At 40.7% G+C, this 22,649-nt stretch overlaps 1 protein-coding gene across 1 annotated transcript in view; it reads left to right on the top strand.

Moving 5' to 3' along the window:
- ATP8B4 (ATPase phospholipid transporting 8B4 (putative)) overlaps window positions 1-22,439 on the top strand; it is a 180,134-nt gene extending 157,695 nt beyond the window's left edge. The window contains exons 22-26 of the mRNA XM_065871723.1: window positions 355-438; window positions 8,609-8,854; window positions 17,139-17,277; window positions 20,359-20,489; window positions 22,158-22,439. Of these exons, the coding sequence (XP_065727795.1) occupies window positions 355-438; window positions 8,609-8,854; window positions 17,139-17,277; window positions 20,359-20,489; window positions 22,158-22,439 (882 nt within the window). The remainder of the gene's footprint in view (window positions 1-354; window positions 439-8,608; window positions 8,855-17,138; window positions 17,278-20,358; window positions 20,490-22,157) is intronic.
- Window positions 22,440-22,649: the final 210 nt, after the last annotated feature.

Here is a 22,649-nt window from a genome sequence, read left to right as displayed (position 1 = left end):
AACCTAAAGAATGAAATAAGCCACCACAGGGGCCAGGGCCTTGTGTGTGTCCAGCATTGTTTTATGTGTTCTGCACGTATGATACCCTTTCATCCACCTCCACTGCAACTCTGCAAGTGAGAGTATGGCTTCATTTTAGAGATGAAGAAATTGAAGTTTAGAAAGATCTAGTACCCCACTAAAGCAGTGGAGCTGATAAAAGACAGAGCCTGGGGAGAACTCATGTCTGTCTGACTCTTAACACCAAACTCCCGTCCAACTCAGGAAATTGAGATAGTCAGTCCAAGAGCCTAAAAGTGAATATTCTCACGCCTATGGAAGATGTTTCTCACTGACGTGTTCATTTCTTTTCAGACTGTCTATGACCAGTGGTTCATTACCCTTTTTAACATTGTCTACACATCACTGCCTGTTTTAGCCATGGGGATTTTTGACCAGGTATGTGTTTTTCTCTGCCTTTATAACGTATTTTGCTCTGTGGATGCCTTTTAGTTGCTTTTAGCTTCTAAGTAGAAGACACGAATCATAGAAAGAGTCCTAGGAATGCAGTTGTTTTAATATGTATTGCATGGCTCAAAAACCCTTCCAGATCTCCCACCTCCACCAAAAGATCCTCTGATCAGAGCTTGATTACTATCCTCTTAAAGATTCACACCCTACATTATTTCTCTAAAGGCTCTGAGACATCCTGCAAAAAACAGTCTCTTTAATTTCATTGTAGCCCAGCATTTCCCAAACTCATAGAACTGCACGTTTACTTATTTATTTTTCATGTAGAACTGATCAGTATGCCTCAGAACTAGTACCTGTGGTTCACACACCAGGGAATACTGTATTAGCCTCTGAAAGTGCAGAGAACCGTGCAGTGATACATAGAAAATCATGGAGCTGGGTTGGAGTGCAGAGAGCTAGCATCTGTGGTGACACTGTCCAGCACAGCCCAGAACAGGAACTCCAGGCCAGAGGAACACCCTGCCAATGGGAGAGGAAGACACAGAGCCCCACAGCCATGGAGAGAGAAAGTGAGCAGTTTTCTTTGGTTTAGCTCCACGTGCTTGAGGGGAGAGAAGGGAGGGGATCATTTATAAAATGGTAGATCCTTGGCACACTCAGACCCTTGGAGGGTACTTCCTGGATAGGGACAAAGTCTGGCTGCCTATGGGGAAGTGAAAGGCTAGCCAGAGGAGCTTTCATGGCACAGAGTGTATTGTTTAAAAAAATTTTTTGAGGTATTTTTAAAGAGACCAGATTTTCTCCAGGCTGTTGTTAGATCCATTTGCTAGGCCTCATTTTCTGGCCCAGAGCCATCTATTGCAAAATATAAATCTTCGCATTATGAGCTCACTCTACTCTCCCATTCTGAGGCTTTGTAGTCAGTTGTAAGCCTCACTTCTTGTATGTAAAAAGGGCAGTTTGTGAACAACATATTTGTGAAATTCTACAAAAAGTAATGAACTCTTGAAGACCTTAGATGTAAGGGATTAAGCTCATTCATTTCCAGGTGCCCATGTTTGCAAGTGTTCCTTTCCTTGGTACTTTGTAGCTGCCCAGAATGTGGAGTAAAATATTAAATATAAAGCAATTTCTGGGAAAAGATGGTTATTGTGCAATTTGAAAAAATATATAATAAGGGGAGAATTCAAGATGTTGTTATAGGAAGATCCCGAACTCACCTCTTGCTATGGGCACAGTGGGTCTACAGCTACAGGAGGAAAAATTTTCTCTTAAAAAACCCTAAAGGCTGGCTGAAGAAAACCACATGGAAGCCAGTTGGAGAGGCTGGCACACAATGTCACCATAAACCCCACCCCCGCCCTCAGCATGACAGTCCTCAACAGGGAGAAAACTCAAAACCTGAAGCTTCTGCCTTAGGAGTGAAGGGTGTGCACCCCACATTGGGCACCTTAACATTTCAGACCTGCACCTGCACCTGAGAGATGAACCTCCTAAAACCAATGAGGCTCATGTCCCAAGACCCACAAGACTGAAGCCATCTAAGAAATGGCTCTGAATGGGCCCGTGTGCTCAGACCCACTTGCTCCTTGGGCCCAGCTCAGAGGCAGCAGATCATGCCCAGTGATGGAGGCTCACCAGCTTATATTAAATCATCAGCCTGGGGGAAGGCATCTTATTTAACACACACATCTAGGAGCCCGCTGGAACACACTCCAGGGACAGAGACTGGTGGGTGCCATCCTTGTACTCTCCCTTTGCCATACTCCAGAGCACCAGTATCTCCTGAAAGGGAGCTGTTACATGTGTCTGGTGCCCCTATTTTTGTGGCTGCTGTCCAGGGGACACCTCTTGACTGCCTGGCTCTGGAGGCCAGGGGCACTTGCATTCCTGGTCCCATGGGACTATAGTAATCGGTGTTACCCAGAAAGGAGCTCATATTCCTATCTGGTGTCCTGATTTTTACGGCTGCTGCCAGGGAACACTTCTACACCATCTGGCTCTGGTGGCCAGTGGGGCTTACACTCGTGGGTCTCACAGGATTGTAACCAGAGGAGAGAGAGTTCTTAAATATCTACCACCCCTCCCAGGGCAGAGCAAGAGGCAACAGACTCAGGAGCCCAGTCTTTCTGTGAAGGAGGCCTATTAGCTAATCATTATAGCTGAGGCCTGAGGGGTAACCGTCTAATAAACGTGCATCTAGGGGCTGACTGTCATCGTTTCCAGAGACCTCAGAGAGCAGGCAGTATCTTCATGCTCTCCCTGTGCCACCTTCTAGAGCTCCAGTGTCTCCTGGAGAGGAGCTTCACATGTGGCTGGCGCCCTGGTTCTTGTAGCTGCTGCCCAGGGGACACCACTTGATCACCTGGCTCTTGTGACTGGGGGCTTGCGTTCCTGGGTCCCATGAAACAGTAGCAAATGAAGAGTTGGTTCTTGGCAGGCTACCCCCAGGGCACTGCACAGACAGCAGACTGAAACTCACTCCCAGTCTTTCTGGAAAAAGGAACTCTTTGTTTGTCCTGGAGCTTCAGCCTGAGGGGCAGGCTTCAGGTTTGGCACACTTCTGGGGGTTGAGGAAGCTGCTCTCAAGGAATGTAAGCTGTGGCTGCCATCTTGGTCTGCTCCCTCTGCCTTGCTCCAGCTTTCTGCCATCTCCCAGAAAAGAGCTTATGCATTAATATGGAGCCCTGACTTTTGTGACTGCGGCACAGGGAACCTCCTAGATTGCCTGGTTCTCGTGGCCAGCGAGGCTCATTCTTGCAGTCCCACAGGTATATATTTGCATGGTTTTAAAAACTGCTGCTTGAGGGTCTAGATTCCCATCAGCCTGAATCTAGGTGCTATAATCTGACCCTGACACTGACATGTCTTGGCACGTTCTTAACTACTGAGAGCTGTTAAAAGTATAATAGGCTCTTTGAACAAGCATGAAGGTTTGAGAGACAACAAAGAGCTGGGGCGGGGTTGAACAATAAGGTTTATCTCCTACATGAGGCCACTCTTGGAGACAGGGAGAAGTGTTTTGTCAGCTGTATGAAAACAAACACAAGAGAGTCAAACAAAATGAAGAAACAGAGAAAAGCAATGATCTTAGAGAGAAGATCTTAGAAGAATGCATGAACACAATAACTTCAACAAAAAGATGAAAAATATAAGAAAATACCAAATAGAAGTCATAGAGCTGAAGAATACCAGAGCTGAACTGATTAATACACTACAGGGATTCAACAACAGACTAGATGAAACATTAGGAAGGATCAGTCAACTTGAAGACAGGAACTTACCCAATCAGAGCAGCAAAAAGAAAAAAGGATGAAAATAAGTGAAGATAGCTTAAGGAACTTACAGGACAACATCAAACAGACCAACATTCACATTATATGGGTCTCAGAAGGGGAAGAGAGAGAGAAAGGAGCAGAAATTGTATTTGTAGAAATAATGACTGAAAACTTCCCCAACCTGGGAAGGAAACAGACATCCAGACCCAGGAAGCTCAGAGAGTTCCAAATAAGATGAACCCAAAGAGACCCACAGAAAAACACTTTGTAATCAAACCGTCAAAAGTTAAAGACAAAGAAATAATATTAAAAGCAGCAAAAGAAAAACAACTTATTATATACAAGGCAACCCCCATAAGACTATCAGCAGATTTTTTTCAGCAGAAACTTTGCAGGCCAAAAGGGAGTGGCATGATATATTCAAAGTTGAAAGGTAGAACTTTCACCAAGAATATTCTACCTGGCAAGATTATCATTCAGAATTGAAGGAGAGAGAAAGAGTTTTTCAGACAAGCAAAAGATAGAGGAATTCATCACTACTAAGCCAGCTTTATGAGAAATGTTAAAGGGGCTTCTTTAATTTGAAAAGAAAGGTGCTAATCAGTAACAAGAAAACATGTGAAGGAATAAATCTCAGTCAAAAGGTTTGAACAACACAGTTTTGAACTGTGTGGGTACACAGTCCACAGTTGGGTGAATCCACGGATGTGAAACCATGAATATGGAGGGCAGACCATAAAGTTATATTCAGATTTTCGACTGTGTGAGCATTGTTGCCATTAACCCTGTGTTGTTCAAGGGTCAACTGTATATAGTAAAGGTAGTGGTTTAATCACTTATAAAGCTAGTATGAATATTAAAAGACAAAAGTAGTAAAGATAACTATGATTGCAATAGTTAAGTACTAGATAAAAAGATGTAAAATGTGATATCAAAAACATAAAATGTGGGGGGAGAGTAAAAATGTTGAGCTTTAGAATGGAATCAAACTTAAGTAGTTATCAACTTAAATAGACTATTATAGTTATGGTATTATTTATAAGCCTTGTATTACCACAAAGCAAAAACCTATAGTAAATACACAAAATATAAAGGAATATAAGCATATCACTAAAGAAAGTCATCAAACCACAAGGGAAGAGAGCAAGAGAAGAAGAAAGGAACAGAAAGGAATTACGAAAATAGCCAGAAAACAACAAACAAAATGGCAATAAGTACCTACCTATCAATAATTACTTTAAATGTAAATGAACGAAATTCTTTAATCAAAACAAATAGAGTGGTTGAATGGATTAAAATAAAACAAAACAAAACCCAAGACCCATCTATATGCAGCCTCCAAGAGACTCACTTTAGATGCAGACACACAGAAACTGAAAGTGAGGGGCTGGAAAAAGATATTCCATGCAAATGGAAACCAAAAGAAAGCTGGAGTGGCTATACTTTTATAAGACTAAATAGACTTTAAAACAAAGGCTAATAAGAGACAAAGATGGGCATTATATAATGATAAAGGAATCAATCCAATAATAGAATATAGCATTTGTAAATATTTACGCACTCAACATAGGAGCACCTAAATATATAAAATAAATGTTAACAGACATAAAGTGAGAAATAGACAGCAGTACAATAATAGAAGGGACTTTAATACCTCATTTAGATCAATGGATAGATCATTCAGGCAGAAAATCAATATAGAAACTTTGGCCTTAAATGACATGTTATACCAGATACACCCAATGTATATATATAGAATATTCCCTCCAAAAGCAACAAAATGCAAATTCTTCTCAAGTGCACATGGAACATTTATTTTAAAGGACAGATCATATGTTAAGCCACAAAAAAGTTTTAATAAATTTAAGAGATTGAAATCATATCAAGCATCTTTCTAACCACAGTGGTATAAAACTAGAAATTAATTACTGGAAAATTCACATATATGTAGGGATTAAGTGACATGCTACTGAACACCAGTGGGTCAAAGAAGAAATCAAAAAGGAAATTAAAAAAAACCTTGAGACAAATTAAAATGGAAATATAACATACCAAAATTTGTGGGATACAGTAAAAGCAGTTTTAAGAGGGAAGTTCATAGTAATAAATGCCTACCTCAAGAAACAAGAAGCATCTCAGATAAACAACCTACCTTTATACCTCAAGGAACTAGAAAAAGAAGAACAAACAAAGCCCAAAGTTAGTAGAAGGAAGGAAATAACAAAGATTAGAGTCGAAATAAATAGAGACTAAGAAAACAATAGAGAAGATCAATGAAACTAAGAGCTGGTTCCTTGAAAAGATAAACAAAATTGACAAACCTCTAAGTAGACTCACCAAGAAAAGAAGAGAGAGGACTCAAATAAATAAAATCAGAAATAAAAGAGGAGATATTACAACTGACCACAGAAATACAAGGATCATAAGAGACTAATATGAACAGTTATACACCAACAAATTGGACAACTTAAAGAAATGGATAAATTCCTAGAAACATACATCCTACCAAGACTGAACTATGATTAAGTATAAAATCTGAACAGAATGGAAAACAGTATGGAGGTTCCTCAAAAAATTAAAAATAAAACTACCAAGTGATCCAGGAATTCCACTTCTGGGTACTTATCCGAAGAAAGTGAAAACACTAATTTGAAAAGGTATATGCCTTCCTATGTTCATTGCAGCATTATTTATAATAAATAAGATATGGAAACAACCTAAGGGCTAAGAGATATAGAGAAAAAATATACAGTTGGTCCTTGAAACAAGAGAAGGGTTAGGGGTCCCCCTCACCTTGGGCCCCCTCCCCATGCAGTCAAAAATCCTCCTGTAGTTATACAGTTGGCCCTCCACATCCACGGTTCTGCATCTGCAGTTTCAACCAACAGTGGATCACGTAGTACATATTTTTTTTTTTTTATAAATTTATTTATTCATTTATTTATTTTTGGCTGTGTTGGGTCTTCGTTTCTGTGTGAGGGCTTTCTCTAGTTGTGGCAAGCGGGGGCCACTCTTCATCGCGGTGCGCGGGCCTCTCACTGTCGCGGCCTCTCTTGCTGCGGAGCACAGGCTCCAGACGCGCAGAGCTCAGTATTTGTAGCTCACGGGCCCAGCTGCTCCGTGGCACGTGGGATCTTCCCAGACCAGGGCTTGAACCCGTGTCCCCTGCCTTGGCAGGCAGACTCTCAACCACTGCGCCACCAGGGAAGCCCACGTAGTACATATTTATTGAAAAATTCTGTGTGGAAGTGAACCTGCTCACTTCAAACCCATGTTGTTCAAGGGTCAACTGTGTGTATAATAAGGCCCCTTATTGCCATCAAGTTGAGTGTATACCCCTATCCTGTCCTGCTTTGTCAACTCTGGCGCTTAAACTGATCTCCAGATCATGGGATGTTATGCTGGAAGGCCTCAGTGACCGTCTGTGGGTCTGCTCATTTTATAAGGAGGAAACCAAAACTCAGAAGTTCAGGTTACTTTCCTCAAGTCACATGGCCAATATGTGACAGAACTCAACCTAGCAATAGGCCACTTGACTCTGAGATTGCAACACTATTACTGTTGTTACTATTACTATCATCATTCTTTTGGTATTCTTTATAGAAGCATCTGTTTTTTAATTACAAGAACTGTGGTAAGAGCTCTGCTGAATATGTACCCATTTCATCATGACAGTGATCCTGTGAGGGAGATGCTGTCGTTTATACTCCTGGAGATGAGGAAACTGAGGCTCACACAGCTGAAGTGACAGGTCCAAGACTACACCCCTGCTAAACAGCAGAGCTGGGGTTTGAATCAGGGTTGTCTGGCTTCAAAGCCTGTGTATATAACCTTATCAGTCACTGGACTGGGGAAAGAAGCACCCACTAGCATCTCAAAACTGGACTTCTCAAAGAGACTACATCAATGTTCTTCATGGGACTCCATTTGGCAAGGCCTTGGGTCATCCCACAAGCAGGAAGGGGAACTTGGTCTGCTCCCAGAGTTCATGCCTGTTGTTGCTCCCTCTTTGCCTGCTTCACCTTACCCATGACCCTGTGATGTTGCCAGTGGTCAGTCCTTGCCATACTTTTTGGCTGGGGTGTTCGGCTGGGGTGCTCACAGTGTGGTCATCAGCATTGCTTTGGAGCTTGTTGGAAATGCAGTCTCAGGCCCCACCCCAAACCTACTGAATTATAATCTGTACCCCAGGTTATTAGTGTGTACATGAAGTTTGAGAAGCACAGCTTTAGTTTCTCCCAGGACTCTGTTGGGCCCAGACGTGACGCCTTCTCATTCCGTCTAAATTCTTTGTCCTGAACACCTGGTAACTGCCCGTGGAATCCTCCCTGGGTAGAACACTCACCTCTTCAGGCTCAGCTCCCTTCCACCTGGAGTCCCACATTCAGTTCCCCCTTTCCCAGTTCCCTTTCTCCTGCTCACGCTTCCCCCAAAGTTGGGAACTCTGGTTGGCCAATTCTGACTCTGCAGCTCTCTGCTGACATCCCCTGGTCACTACCACTCACTGCGTTGGCAATTAACCCCTGGGGCCCACTGGCTGCAGGGGATGTACTAGAATTCTGGGAGCATGAATGCAGCTGCAGGAGAGTACAGGAAAGAAACTTCAATTTGAAGCCAAGTATCTGCGTGCAATCAAGTTCTGGTTCTGCCATAAGAGCTGTGTGGCCTCTCATGAATCTCTCTTGGAGACTCAATTTCCCTATATAAAATAGGGATCATTTTATTATCCTTTGGGTTACTGTGGGAATGAAAACAAAATAATGAGTAGTGTGTATTAGGGCGTGCTTAGATATGCGTGTGCTGTTTCTGGAGATAGGAAATTCAGGGTATCTCTAAATTCTCAAACCTCTTCCACTGAAGTAACTCTCTATTGACAGGATGTTAATGACCAGAATAGCATGGATTGTCCCCAGCTCTACAAACCTGGACAGCTGAATCTACTTTTTAACAAGCATAAATTTTTCATCTGCGTGGCACATGGAATCTACACCTCATTAGCCCTTTTCTTCATCCCATATGGGGCCTTTTACAACGTGGCTGGAGAAGATGGACAGCACATTGCAGACTACCAGTCTTTTGCAGTGACCATGGCCACGTCTTTGGTCATTGTGGTCAGTGTGCAGGTAACCTACTGGTGAAAATATCTTAACTTGATGTCCTTACACCTTTTAAAATTCTGTTTCATTTGTTGACAGTAATTTTAAAGGAATACTGGGGTTTTCTTTTTAACTACACATTTTGAGATAAAAGCAGGAAGTTTTAACATAAATTTCCAGATGTAGGAGATTAGCATTGGATGTCTATAACCTCCATGTTAGTGGAAACCTCACAATGAATCAATCACTTCTTGGGACTGCGTGTTGTATGTGAAGAGAAATGATTATACTACTACTTCCTCCTTGTGCTGTCTTCTTGGAAGAAAATTTTTCCAATGATAACAGAAACTTTCCCATGACTTCTATAAGACTTAGTAACTTCCAGGTTTCAAAGTGAGATATAACGTTTACTTGGCAGTACATTTCTGTGGAATTATCAAGAAGTTCAATGCTATGTATGTGGCACATCTGAATCTCAAATTCATAGAAGTTTTCCTGGTAGGAATGATTTTTTAAAAATTCATTTTATTGAAGCATAGTTGATTTACAATGTTGTGTTTCTGGTATACAGCAAAGTGATTCTGTTATACATAAATATATTCTTTTTCATACTTTTTTTTAGCATCTTTATTGGAGTATAATTGCCTTACAATGGTGTGTTAGTTTCTGCTTTATAACAAAGTGAATCAGTTATACACATACATATCATATTCTTTTCCATTATGGTTTATCACAGGATATTGAATGTAGTTTCCTGTGCTATACAGTAGGACCTTGTTCTTTATTCATTCTGTATATAATACAGTAAGTCCCCTACATACAAACGAGTTCTGTTCCAAGAGTGCGTTCGGTTCGTAAGTCCAATTTGTTCCTAGGTCCAACAAAGTTAGCCTAGATACCCAACTAACACAATCGGCTATATAGTACTGTACTGTATTAGGTTTATAATACTTTTCACACAAATAATACATAAAAAACAAACACAAAAATAAGGAAAACATTTTAAATCTTATAATACGGTACCTTGAAAAGTACAGTAGTACAGTACAACAGCTGGCATCCAGGGGCTGGCATCGAGTGAACAGGTGAGAAGAGTTACTGACTCGAGGAGGGAGAGGAGGTGGGAGATGGTAGAGCTGAAGGATCGTCAGCAATAGGAGACAGAGGACAAGCTGCAATTTCACTCATGCCTGACGTTGATGGCACAGGTTCTGGTTGCTTGCTGGATTCAATCTATCTACCCTCTTGAAGAAACGATCCAGTGATGTCTGGGTAGTAGCTCTTTTTTTCTAGTCATAGATGACATGGTAGCACTGGATTGCATTCTGAATGGCCGCTGCAACCTTCACGTACCATTCTACATTTGGGTCCTGTGCCTCAAAAACTAACAGTGCCTCCTCAAATAAAAAACAACCCCTTGCCATTTCCTGCATCGTGAATCTCTTCGGTTCTTCAGTTACTTCTTCTCCCTCTTGTCTCTCTTAATCCTTTCTCTGGGCCTCCAATTCCATCAGGTCTTCATTAGTCAGCTCCTCGTGTTGCACAGCAAGGAGTTCAGTGAAGTCGTCCTCTTGCAGATCTAGCTTGAAATAAAGATACTGTACTACTGTGCTCTATACAGTACTGTAAAGTACACAAAAGCACAACCACTTGTAGAGGATGCACACACGTGACAATGTACGCCAGACACGTGAACTAACTTATGTGATTGGACTTGTGAACGCACGTTTGCATCTTTGAAAGTTCGCAACTTGAAGGTTCGTATGTAGGGGACTTACTGTCGTTTGCATCTGCTAATCCCAAACTCCTAATCCATCCCTCTCCCAACCCCCCTCCTCCTTGGCAACCACAAGTCTGATCTCTATGTCTGTGAGTCTGTTTTGTAAATAAGTTTATTTGTGTCATATTTTAGATTTGACATATAGTGATAGCATATGGTATTTGTCTTTCTCTTTCTGACTTACTTCACTTAGTATGATCATCTCTAGGTCCATCCATGTTGCTAGAAATGGCATTATTTCATTCTTTTTAATGACTGAGTAGTATTTCACTGTGGGGGTGTATACACACACACACACAAACACACACACACACACACACACACATCTTCTTTATTCGTTCATCTGTCAATGGATACTTGGTGTTGATGGACACTTGCTTCCATGACCTGGCTATTGTAAACAGTGCTGCTATTAACACTGGGGTACCTGTATCTTTTCAAATTACAGTTTTGTCCAGATACGTGCCCAGGAGTGGGATTGCTGGATTATAATGACAACGCTAGTTTTAATTTTTTGAGGAACCTCCATAATGTTTTTCATAGTGGCTGCACCAATTTACATTCCCATCTGGTAAGAATGATTCTTGATGATCCATTGATCTTCATCAGGCATCTTGAGTTTGTTTCTATTTCCTCTTTTATGCAAATGGTGGACAATACCATTAGGTATTGAGTTAGAATTTACAAAAGCTTTCCAATCCATTAACGTCTGTACCTCTGGGTGGATACGTTAAGCCATGTGACCTCTGTTTTTTGTCTTTTTTTGTGTGTGGTTTTTTTTGGGGGGTGTTTTTTTGAAGGGGAAAGTATAAATCAAGGGCTTAATTTTTATGGAGTTTGAATTGCCTGTGGTGAGTCCTTTTTCTATCCTATAAACAATGTCTTTTACAAATCTTAGCCTCTTATATCCAGTGAAAGATCTTGTTAAACCCCAGACTTTCTCTTCATGACTCAATAAATGTTTAATAGATTGAATGAATCAGATGTAAATATACTGCTCTTAAAAGGCATCTCTGCCATGCCTTGGTCCATCTAAGTGAGTATCATTAAGTTCAAACCAAAGCCATCTAACCCTTGACATCTTGGAAGTCCAAAATTCAGTCAGACAGGTAGCATCCAAAATCAGAACCATATTTCTCCACTCAAAGAGGAGTTCTGTTTGTCTGTTTCACAACTAAGTAAAGCATATGGGTGCTTTGTGAACTCTCCACGCCTAGTTCCCCTGTGTTCAATTCTGTAGCAGAGGAGGAGATAATGGAGTGACTTGGAAGCCTCTGACACAGCTAAGGCATCCATCATGAAATCACGGCTTCAGTCAGACACTGCTGTCCTTAACACACAGAATAAGTTTCAGGAATTTTGTGAATAATAAGCTCATTTTGAGAGCGGCATTAACATCCTTTCCTCTCTGTCTAAGCTTGAGTAATTTCTGCAGAAGGGGTACATAGATGTTATACTTTTGAGTTCAAATCTTTCTTTATCTTTACTAAATGATATATTGGATGGGCATAAGATTCTTAAATCAGAGCATTTTTCTTCAGGAACTTTGTAAATGATTTTCCACTACATCCATTTCAGTGTAGCAGTTTGATATTAAGTTGATTCTCTTTCCTTTGTAAATAATATCTTCTGTGTGTAGAAGCTTATGTTCTTTATCCTTCGACTTCACAGATGTCACCAGAACATAACTTCTTTCACTGATTTTCCTAGAATTTACAGTACCCTCCCAATCTGAAAATCTTTGCTGTTTATTATCCCAGAGCAGTTTTCTCTGTCATTTCTTTGATTGCTACTTCTCTCTTTCTTCCTTTTCCTCTTTCTACGATGCCATTATTTCTTATATTGGTCCCCTGGATCTGACGTCTGTGGATTTGCCTTCCATGTCTCATATCTTTTTGCACCTGGTTCCCATTTCTTCAAGTTTTTGCCCTGTTATGAAATATTGTTTCCAGTCGTTTTTCCCAGAATATTAATTCAGTTCTCATCAGTGACTATTATTGTTTGGTTTCTCTACTGAATTTTTAAATTCAGAAATAATGCTTTTATGTCTTCCAGAATTTTTTTCTGTGATCTAACTGCATCTCCTTAAGAGTTCTTATTACTTTTTTTGTTTTTGTTATAGTGCTTGTCTGTCTTTCCCATTAGTTCTGCCTCAACAGGAGCCACCTGTTCTTGTTTTTTTTTCAATTGCATCCTCTTAAATTGGTTGTGATTTTTCTTGGCCTACTCATACCCACACAGGTCAGGCTACTGGTGTCTCTTAATGGTGATGAACTGACAGGTGGTGAAAGGTACAGCTGCAGATTTTGGTCTAATGTCTCAACAAATGAACTGGAAAACCAGCATCTCTTTGCTGAGGCATGGAAAGCAGGGCTTTCTGTTCTTAGGCCTCTTGAGGATAGTAAAGGCTGTCCCTTTAGCACCCCTGCAGTTTCATCATGGCTGCCAGCATTCTTTTTTGTTTGTTTCTGCTTTTTAACAAAGTGAATCAGTTATACATATACATATGTTCCCATATCTCTTCCCTCTTGCGTCTCTTCCCTCCCACCCTCCCTATCCCACCCCTCCAGGTGGTCACAAAGCACCGAGCTGATCTCCCTGTGCTATGCGGCTGCTTCCCACTAGCTATCTACCTTACGTTTGTTAATATATATATATCCATGCCTCTCTCTCGCTTTGTCACAGCTTACCCTTCCCCCTCCCCATATCCTCAAGTCCATTCTCTAGTAGGTCTGTGTCTTTTTTCCTGTCTTACCCCTAGCTTCTTCATGACATTTTTTTTTCTTAAATTCCACATATATGTGTTAGCATACAGTATTTGTCTTTCTCTTTCTGACTTCTTCACTCTGTATGACACACTCTAGGTCTATCCACCTCATTACAAATAGCTCAATTTTGTTTCTTTTCATGGCTGAGTAATATTCCATTGTATATATGTGCCACATCTTCTTTATCCATTCATCCGATGATGGACACTTAGGTTGTTTCCATCTCGGGGCTATTGTAAATAGAGCTGCAATGAACATTTTGGAACATGACTCTTTTTGAATTATGGTTTTCTCAGGGTATATGCCCAGTAGTGGGATTGCTGGGTCATATGGTAGTTCTATTTGTAGTTTTTTAAGGAACCTCCATACTGTTCTCCATAGTGGCTGTACCAATTCACATTCCCACCAGCAGTGCAAGAGTGTTCTGTTTTCTCCACACCCTCTCCAGCATTTATTGTTTCTAGATTTTTTGATGATGGCCATTCTGACCAGTGTGAGATGATATCTCATTGTAGTTTTGATTTGCATTTCTCTAATGATTAATGATGTTGAGCATTCTTTCATGTGTTTGTTGGCATTCTGTATATCTTCTTTGGAGAAATGTCTATTTAGGTCTTCTGCCCATTTTTGGATTGGGTTGTTTATTTTTTTGTAATTGAGCTGCATGAGCTGCTTATAAATTTTGGAGATTAATCCTTTTTCAGTTGCTTCATTTGCAAATATTTTCTCCCATTCTGAGGGTTGTCTTTTGGTCTTGTTTATGGTTTCCTTTGCTGTTCAAAAGCTTTGAAGTTTTATTAGGTCCCATTTGTTTATTTTTGTTTTTATTTCCATTTCTCTAGGAGGTGGGTCAAAAAGGATCTTGCTGTGATTTATGTCATAGAGTGTTCTGCCTATGTTTTCTTCAAAGAGTTTGATAGTTTCTGGCCTTACATTTAGGTCTTTCATCCATTTTGAGCTTATTTTTGTGTATGGTGTTAGGGAGTGATCTAATCTCATACCTTTACAAGTACCTGTCCAGTTTACCCAGCACCACTTATTGAAGAGGCTGTTCTTTCTCCATTGTACATTCCTGCCTCCTTTATCAAAGATAAGGTGACCATATGTGCGTGGGTTTATCTCTGGGCTTTCTATCCTGTTCCACTGATCTATCTTTCTGTTTTTGTGCCAGTACCATACTGTCTTGATTACTGTAGCTTTGTAGTATAGTCTGAAGTCAGGGAGCCTGATTCCTCCAGCTCCATTTTTCGTTCTCAAGATTGCTTTGGCTATTCGGGGTCTTTTGTGTTTCCATACAAATTGTGAAATGTTTTGTTCTAGTTCTGTGAAAAATGCCAGTGGTAGTTTGATAGGGATTGCATTGAATCTGTAGATTGCTTTGGGTAGTAGAGTCATTTTCACAATGTTGATTCTTCCAGTCCAAGACATGGCATGGTATATCTCTCCATCTATTTGTATCATCTTTAATTTCTTTCATCAGTGTCTTATAATTTTCTGCTTACAAGTCTTTTGTCTCCTTAGGTAGGTTTATTCCTAGATATTTTATTCTTTTTGTTGCAGTGGTAAATGGGATTGTTTTCTTGATTTCACTTTCAGATTTTTCATCATTATTTTATAGGAATGCCAGAGATTTCTGTGCATTAAATTTGTATCCTGCTACTTTACCAAATTCATTGATTAGCTCTAGTAGTTTTCTGGTAGCATCTTTAGGATTCTCTATGTATAGTATCATGTCATCTGCAAACAGTGACAGCTTTACTTCTTTTCCAATTTAGATTCCTTTTATTTCCTTTTCTTCTCTGATTGCTGTGGCTAAAACTTCCAAAACTATGTTGAATAAGAGTGGTGAGAGTGGGCAACCTTGTCTTGTTCCTGATCTTAGTGGAAATGGTTTCAGTTTTTCACCATTGAGGATGATGTTGGCTGTAGGTTTGTCATATATGGCCTTTATTATGTTGAGGAAAGTTCCCTCTATGCCTACTTTCTGCAGGGTTTTTATCATAAATGGGTGTTGAATTTTGTCAAAAGCTTTCTCTGCATCTATTGAGATGATCATATGGTTTTTCTCCTTCAATTTGTTAATATGGTGTATCACATTGATTGATTTGCATATATTGAAGAATCCTTGCATTCCTGGAATAAACCCCACTTGATCATGGTGTATGATCCTTTTAATGTCCTGTTGGATTCTGTTTGCTAGTATTTTGTTGAGGATTTTTGCATCTATGTTCATCAGTGATATTGGCCTGTAGTTTTCTTTCTCTGTGACATCCCTGTCTGGTTTTGGTATCAAGGTGATGGTGGCCTCATAGAATGAGTTTGGGAGTTTTCCTCCCTCTGCTATATTTTGGAAGAGTTTGATAAGGATAGGTGTTAGCTCTTCTCTAAATGTTTGATAGAATTCGCCTGTGAAGCCATCTGGTCCTGGGCTTTCTTGGATGATTTTTAATCACAGTTTCAATTTCAGTGCTTGTGATTGGTCTTAGCATTTTTTTTATGGGGCATCATTTTAAAGGCCGGTAAACGTCATGTGGGAAGGGGAAGTATGTCTCCATGTGCAGAGAGGAATCTGTTTACTATGTAGGTAGAGCCCCCTCAGGCAGGCAGTAAATCTGGCCTTGCATCAGAGTGTGCTAGAAATGCAAACCTTCACTTGGACCATTTGGTGCCTCTGATATGCAAATAAGGATGCTAGAACCTACTTTTTTTTCTCTGAGAACTCAAGTGTTCATATTCACCAGTGGCTGTCTTGGTTTCCCCATAACAGGTTACCGTTTTGCAGCTCTACTGCCATAATAATTTATTGGAAGGGAGAAGGGCTTGTGAGCATGTTCCCAGATCACCATGAACCCCAGCTTCTGAATTTTATGCCTTAAGTGGATTAAGGATTTTTCTTTGTTATTATTTGAATAACTTAAGAGAAATGATAACCAAAATGAATTAGAATATTGATGTAAGGATTATACCTGTATCAAAATGGTCATATGAAAATCTATGTACAGATATTTTTTTTTAGTTTTTTTAAAATTTATTAATTTATTTATTTTGGGGGCTGCATTGGGTCTTCATTGCTGCGTGTGGGCTTTCTCTAGTTGCGGTGAGAGGGGGCTACTCTTCCTTGCAGTGCACGGGCTTCTCATTGTGGTGGCTTCTCTTATGGCGGAGCACGGGCTCTAGGTGCACGGGCTTCAGCAGTTGTGGCTCATGGGCTCAGTAGTTGTGGCTCACGGGCTGTAGAGCGCAGGCTCAGTAGTTGTGGCGCACAGGCTTAGTTGCTCCGCGGCATGTGGGATCTTCCCAGCCCAGGGCTCGAACCCGTGTCCCCTGCATTGGCAGGTGGATTCTTAACCACTGTGCTACCAGGGAAGCCCTATGTACAGATTTTTAAATGTTGCACTTGCTGGCGATGAAAAATAGTTTTCCAATAGAAAAATTGTGAGGGCAATTTGGAAAGTAGCTTTGAAATTAGAAACCATTCTGCTTTCTTATTTCTCACTTAAAAGAAGTTTAACATTTTATTTCCTGATTTTTGATTCAACGTTGCTAGATATAATGGCTTGCAGATATATGTCCTAAAGTCAGTTGTCTACCAGGAATGGCACATTAGTCCCCTGTGTTGTGCAGAAAGTGGTAAGGCCTATGGTTGGCTGGAAACTAGACATGTGCCACTGTCTTCTCACAGAACAGTTCTGAGGAAACATTACTTAGTAAAATGATGCTCTTTTAATCCTCAACAGTCTCCCCTTTGTGTTTGACTTTACAGATAGCCTTGGATACCAGTTACTGGACTATCATTAATCATGTCTTCGTCTGGGGCAGCATTGCCACTTATTTCTCCATTTTACTTACCATGCACAGTAATGGCCTCTTTGGCATCTTCCCAAGGCAGTTTCCATTTGTTGGTAAGTGAGTCCCACTATTTGCCGGGGCCTAGTGTCAAGTTGTCGTTTATTTGTCTTTGTAATTTATTTTCTTTGGTGAGATTAGGGATGACCAATAATTCTGTCTCTAGGAATTGATTGAGCCAGACATCTGAGGGCTTACAGGCTTGAAGTGAGCTCCAAAAGATTAGGTTTTGCTGTCCCTACTAGATGCAGAATCACTGAGATAGCTGCTTACAGGTTCCTAACAGCCCAGATGCAGTAGACTGTCCCTTTCCAAATAACAGGCATAGCACATATAGATCAGGGATACCTGAAAACCTGTGAAGTTCATGTATGATAGAGGGAAGAGAAAGAAATGCCAGGCTTTCCCTTTTATGCCACATTATCACCGACATTTCTGCCTAAGTTTACCTGTGGAACTTATTTGCAATTAGAAGAGAAATAATGTATAATTTAGAGCCTTTTAAAAATTGCTGGACATAGTCCATGAGTGGCACCAAGAATAGTCTCTGTAGTTAGACGGCCAGTGTTCAAGTGTCATCTCTGCCACTTATAAGCTGTGTGACCTTAGGCAAGTTTCTTTTCGTTTTCATGCCTTAATGTCTTCAGTTCTAAACTTGGGGATGTTAATAGTTCCTACTTTTATAGCAAATTGGTGAGGGTTAAATGATATAATGCATATGAAATGCTTAGCATGCAGCCTGGTACATAATACTTTTTTAGTAAATGTTAGCCTTGATGATGATGAAGATGGTGATTAAAGCAAATGTGGCTTGATTACTGGTTGGGGACATCGAACAGCAGATGGGTAGCAAAAGACTTCCTAAAATCCCTTAAACCCCTGAGATTGTATGATTCTACAAAGAGTATATGTCTGGTCTATCTTTGGAGTATACTATCATTGCACTCCACATTTCAAAATGATTCCCAGCAAGGGCCACTGAGCTTTACACAGTGGGGCTATTAATAGACTTTTTTTTTTTTTTTTTTGCGGTCCGCGGGCCTCTCACTGCTGTGGCCTCTCCCGTTGCGGAGCACAGGCTCCGGATGTGCAGGCTCAGCGGCCATGGCTCACGGGCCCAGCCGCTTCGCGGCATGTGGGTTCTTCCTGGACCGGAGCACGAACCCATGTCCCCTGCGTCGGCAGGCGGACTCTCAACCACTGCGCCACCAGGGAAGCCCTATTAATAGACTTTTAAAGAAGTTTTGAAATCTCTAGTGTGTGTGAAATAAGTTGGTAACAGTGATGTTTCTGAGTTCATCCCAGCAAACTGTGGAAAAGAGAGATACATAGTGACAAGCTACTTGAGCTCGATTAGGCAAGACAGATTTGCATCCACTAGTTGGGAAATCCAGTCGAGAAAAATAATTCTTAGAAGACTGATTCATGTAGAAAGCAAAATAAGATTACAGGGTTATACATTTATAACCCTATAAGGTTATACATTATAGGGTTATACATTTCCAGAGCGATTATAGGGTTATACATTTCCAAATTGCAATTCTATTTAAATGCATGTATATGCTTAGGAGTGTTGTATTCAAGTTTTGCCTTCCTCTGTGTGTACATGGAAATCTTTAAATTGTACCTCTCTTACTTAACATGTAATGTTAATCCTTTATTTATCAAAAGATTCCAACCATGTATAAACATGATGGTTGTGAATAAGAATAAACACATTAGGAAAAAGAGAGCCATTTAAACTACTTTTAAGTTTTTTCTTTTCTTTTTGGTTGCCAAAGCTGAAAGTTCAGTGCATTAACCAGAAGACTTCCAGTCCTAAGACAGCATTCGAACATGCATAATGAGACTGGAATGCCTCAACTGGGGAAAGTAGTTTGTGTGGGGACCACTGTCTAAGCACATGCCATTCCAGGAATTAATTACTGGGTTCCAATGAGACTTTTCAAAACTTAAATCAACATTGAGGTTTAAGAAAAATTTTTTTTCCTTAGTAGCCAGCAGCAAGCAGGAGTGTGGTTTTAAAGTGATGCTTGTTTTTCCAGCCATGCCTGGGGGTACTGAGCGTCAGGGAGTCCAAAAAGACATTTAATTTACTGAGTCAAGTTTGTTTCTGCCCAGGCAAATGGAATCAAGTGCTCTTTGGTAGGCAGAGTCTATCCTAAGAGAGAAAATGCAGACATTCCAATAAGGAGCCAAGCATCACACCCAAAGCCCATTAAAATTGTGTTAACTATAGCATTGGGAGGGGGAACCTGGATAATTAATTGGAGGTATCATATGCCTAGAAAACCAACAGGAACAACAGTTCATAAGTAGGGTTGACCTCTTCCGTATAGTTTGTCTGCCTGCCTTACTGACCCTTATTGCTTTGTTTAAACGAACATCCCAGTATACGAGGTGTGAGTATAAAATAAGAAAACTGGCTCCAGGCTTGGAAATGAGTTTCACTACTCCATTGAACTAGAATATTGAATGGCTGAATCAGTGGTTTTCCAGTGTGGAGAATGCTCTTCTCACAAACCCAAGAGCATCTTTGATCTCCTTGGAACCTTGAGTACTTCATAACCGAGTGAAGTTATGAGATAGAGAGATTGGTAAGTCCCTCCGAGGCAGGATTTTGGGGGCTGTTGCCTGAATTTAAAAGGTTGACCCTGTAGTAGACACAGCTCACCTTTTATGGCATAGCCAGTTGAGAAGACCAGTATGTGCGATTGTACCTGCATCCAGAACATACATTGTGTAGTTTTGATATGATAGTTTTGTTTGAATCCATAAGGGTAAATGTGCCTTTAAAAATAATGACTGCTTTGTAGTTGAGGGATTTTGAGGCTGGATGGGAGAATTCTGCTTCATGAGTGAAGCTGGACTGAGCCTGGATCAGAGAATGCTTGGCTCTGGCTGGCAGTCCCCTAGTGATCAGGCCATGAAGCAGTTCCCAAGAGTGATCTTACCATTCTTGCACTCTTATCACCACTGAGCATATGATATACTGGGGAAGATACCCAGTGGTTCTCCTAGGTAGTCCAAAAGTCCCTTTCAAAAAAGACCTTATGGGAATAGACAAAGAACCAATTAATTCAATAATTCAGTTCTATTTATAATCACAGTGTTTGTTTATTTTTCTTTAATAATAGGAAATGCACGACATTCCTTGACCCAGAAGTGCATCTGGCTTGTTATTCTCTTAACGATAGTGGCTTCAGTTATGCCTGTGGTGGCATTCAGATTTTTGAAGGTGGATTTATTCCCAACCCTGAGTGATCAGGTATGTTGTAGTGCCGCTGGGTACTTGAGGGGTTGGTTCTTTGCTCTTGGAATCATGTCCTCTGCCTGATTAGAAGTCCAGAGAAGAGCTAATGAACTTCCCATCAGCAACACCTACAGGTGCACGGCATCACATCACAGTAGCTGGAACTGCCCACAACTGAACATACTAGCCTTGGGAGTGCCAATGAAGATAACTGTCTACACTGAATGTGGGTGGGGAGTCGTAAATTACAAGTGAGATTGGATATTTTTAAAAGTTGACTCTTAAAAAACAGGCTTGCTGGCAGCATTTTGGACATTTGCTCCAAGGCAGAGGCAAGCTAGAGGGAAAGTTACTGACTTGGGGAAAGTAAAGGTACAGTAAAAGAGAGACGAGCAAAGTATGAGGTGAAGGGGCTCTAAATTTCTGTAGAAACATAGTAGCAGATTGTTAAACATGGGAGAGAGGTTACTTTCTGAACAGATTAAGAAAGGGAACAGCAACATGATAGCTGGATTGGAAAATATAAAGTTAGAAGAACAGAAAGAACAGATTCTAGAAATACCTAAGTCAAGGGATTGACAGAACATATTTCAGTATTTTATGGAAAGAGGAGTATAAGCAACACAATGTCAAATTAGGTCAGGACCCAGATAGATGAGAAAAGGAGAAAGAGGAGATGCATTTGTAGCTATGTCTTGAGAAGGGGGAAGTATTGAGGGGGTGAGTGACCAGGCTGGTGATGCTGAGAAGAACTGAGGTAGAAATTCCCTTATCATGAAATCCTTCATGTTCTGGGGCCAAAGTACCAAGAGATTCCTTCTGAAATGATTCGTGGATTCCCCTGTTATGTTTGTCCTTTCCCTTTGGCTCTGTGAGCTCATTCTGATGTCAACTCAGAAAATGATGGATGAGCTGAAGGAAGATGATGCTCATTTCTTCCTGTGTTTATACACATCATGATTTTCTGCTTAATGGCTTTCTCCCGACATGGAAGTCAGAAGCCAAGCAATCGATCAGCTGACCTAAAGAACAAGGTGCTGAGCACCAAACCTTGGATCTCTTCCTCCTCAACGTTATAGGGAAATGAAAGAAATGCTAGAAACCCACCCAAACAATGTTGAGCTCTTCAAAAGACCACAAAAAACCCCCAAAGAAATCAAAGCACTGAAAATCCCATGGTACTTTGACCTACCACGAGAGTTTGAAATTTTGTGACTCTCATTTTCTAAATTTTCTCTTAGTCCAGTTACTAATGACTACTGGATCCTGAGAACCTCCTAAAGAGAGAGGAAAGATTTATTTGGGCCATATGGGTCTGTAAATTTTTATACTGACTGTATTTGGCTGGTGCACGTTAGAAAATCTTTCTGTACAAAAGTATGTTCCTGTTCACTTAAGGTGGATGTATTAGATGGGGACAATAATGAAATTTGTCTTAACACTTCTTAATAGTCTTAATAGTCTCTCAGTAGAGATAAAAACTAACCAGTATCCAGTGTAATCTTTTGGGTAGAAAATTGCTTGGCTTTTAGGTGAAAAACTTGATTTTGCAGTGAAGCTGAGTACTTGGTTATCATTGATGTTGTTTTTACAGAAAAGGCTTTCACTTCACAAAGTGGCCCACTGTGTGGAGTCTATATCCTCTGGATGCTTCATCTCACTCTGGGTCTCCTTTGTCTCCAGATCCGCCAGTGGCAGAAGGCTCAAAAGAAGGCAAGACCCCTGCGTAGCCGAAAGCCTCAGACTCGGAGATCAAGCTCGAGAAGATCTGGATATGCTTTTGCTCACCAAGAGGGCTATGGAGAGCTTATCACATCTGGAAAAAATATGCGAGCTAAATATCCACCCCCGACATCAGGGTTGGAAAAGACACTGTATAATAGCACTAGCTGGATTGAAAATTTATGTAAGAAAACCACAGACACAGTAAGCAGCTTTAGCCAGGATAAAACAGTGAAACTGTGAGTCAAGATGAATTTGAACCACAGTTATCTTTTCACTTCGGCTGGAGCTGAAATTAGCTGGCTCCAGAGTTTAAGATCAGGGGTTAGGGGTGGGCCAGATGGCCTCGCTTAACCTAAACCTGTGTCAGACAGTGGCCAGTGCCATCCAATAGAGATGTGCGCTACTGAAAACCAGGTCAGAGGTCACTGTCCAATTCATGAGTTGGTGGAC

The sequence above is a fragment of the Phocoena phocoena genome, chromosome 2 (assembly GCF_963924675.1).
Source record: "Phocoena phocoena chromosome 2, mPhoPho1.1, whole genome shotgun sequence".
Taxonomy (NCBI): Eukaryota; Metazoa; Chordata; class Mammalia; order Artiodactyla; family Phocoenidae; genus Phocoena; species Phocoena phocoena.
This window is presented reverse-complemented; position numbering and strand designations above follow the sequence as displayed.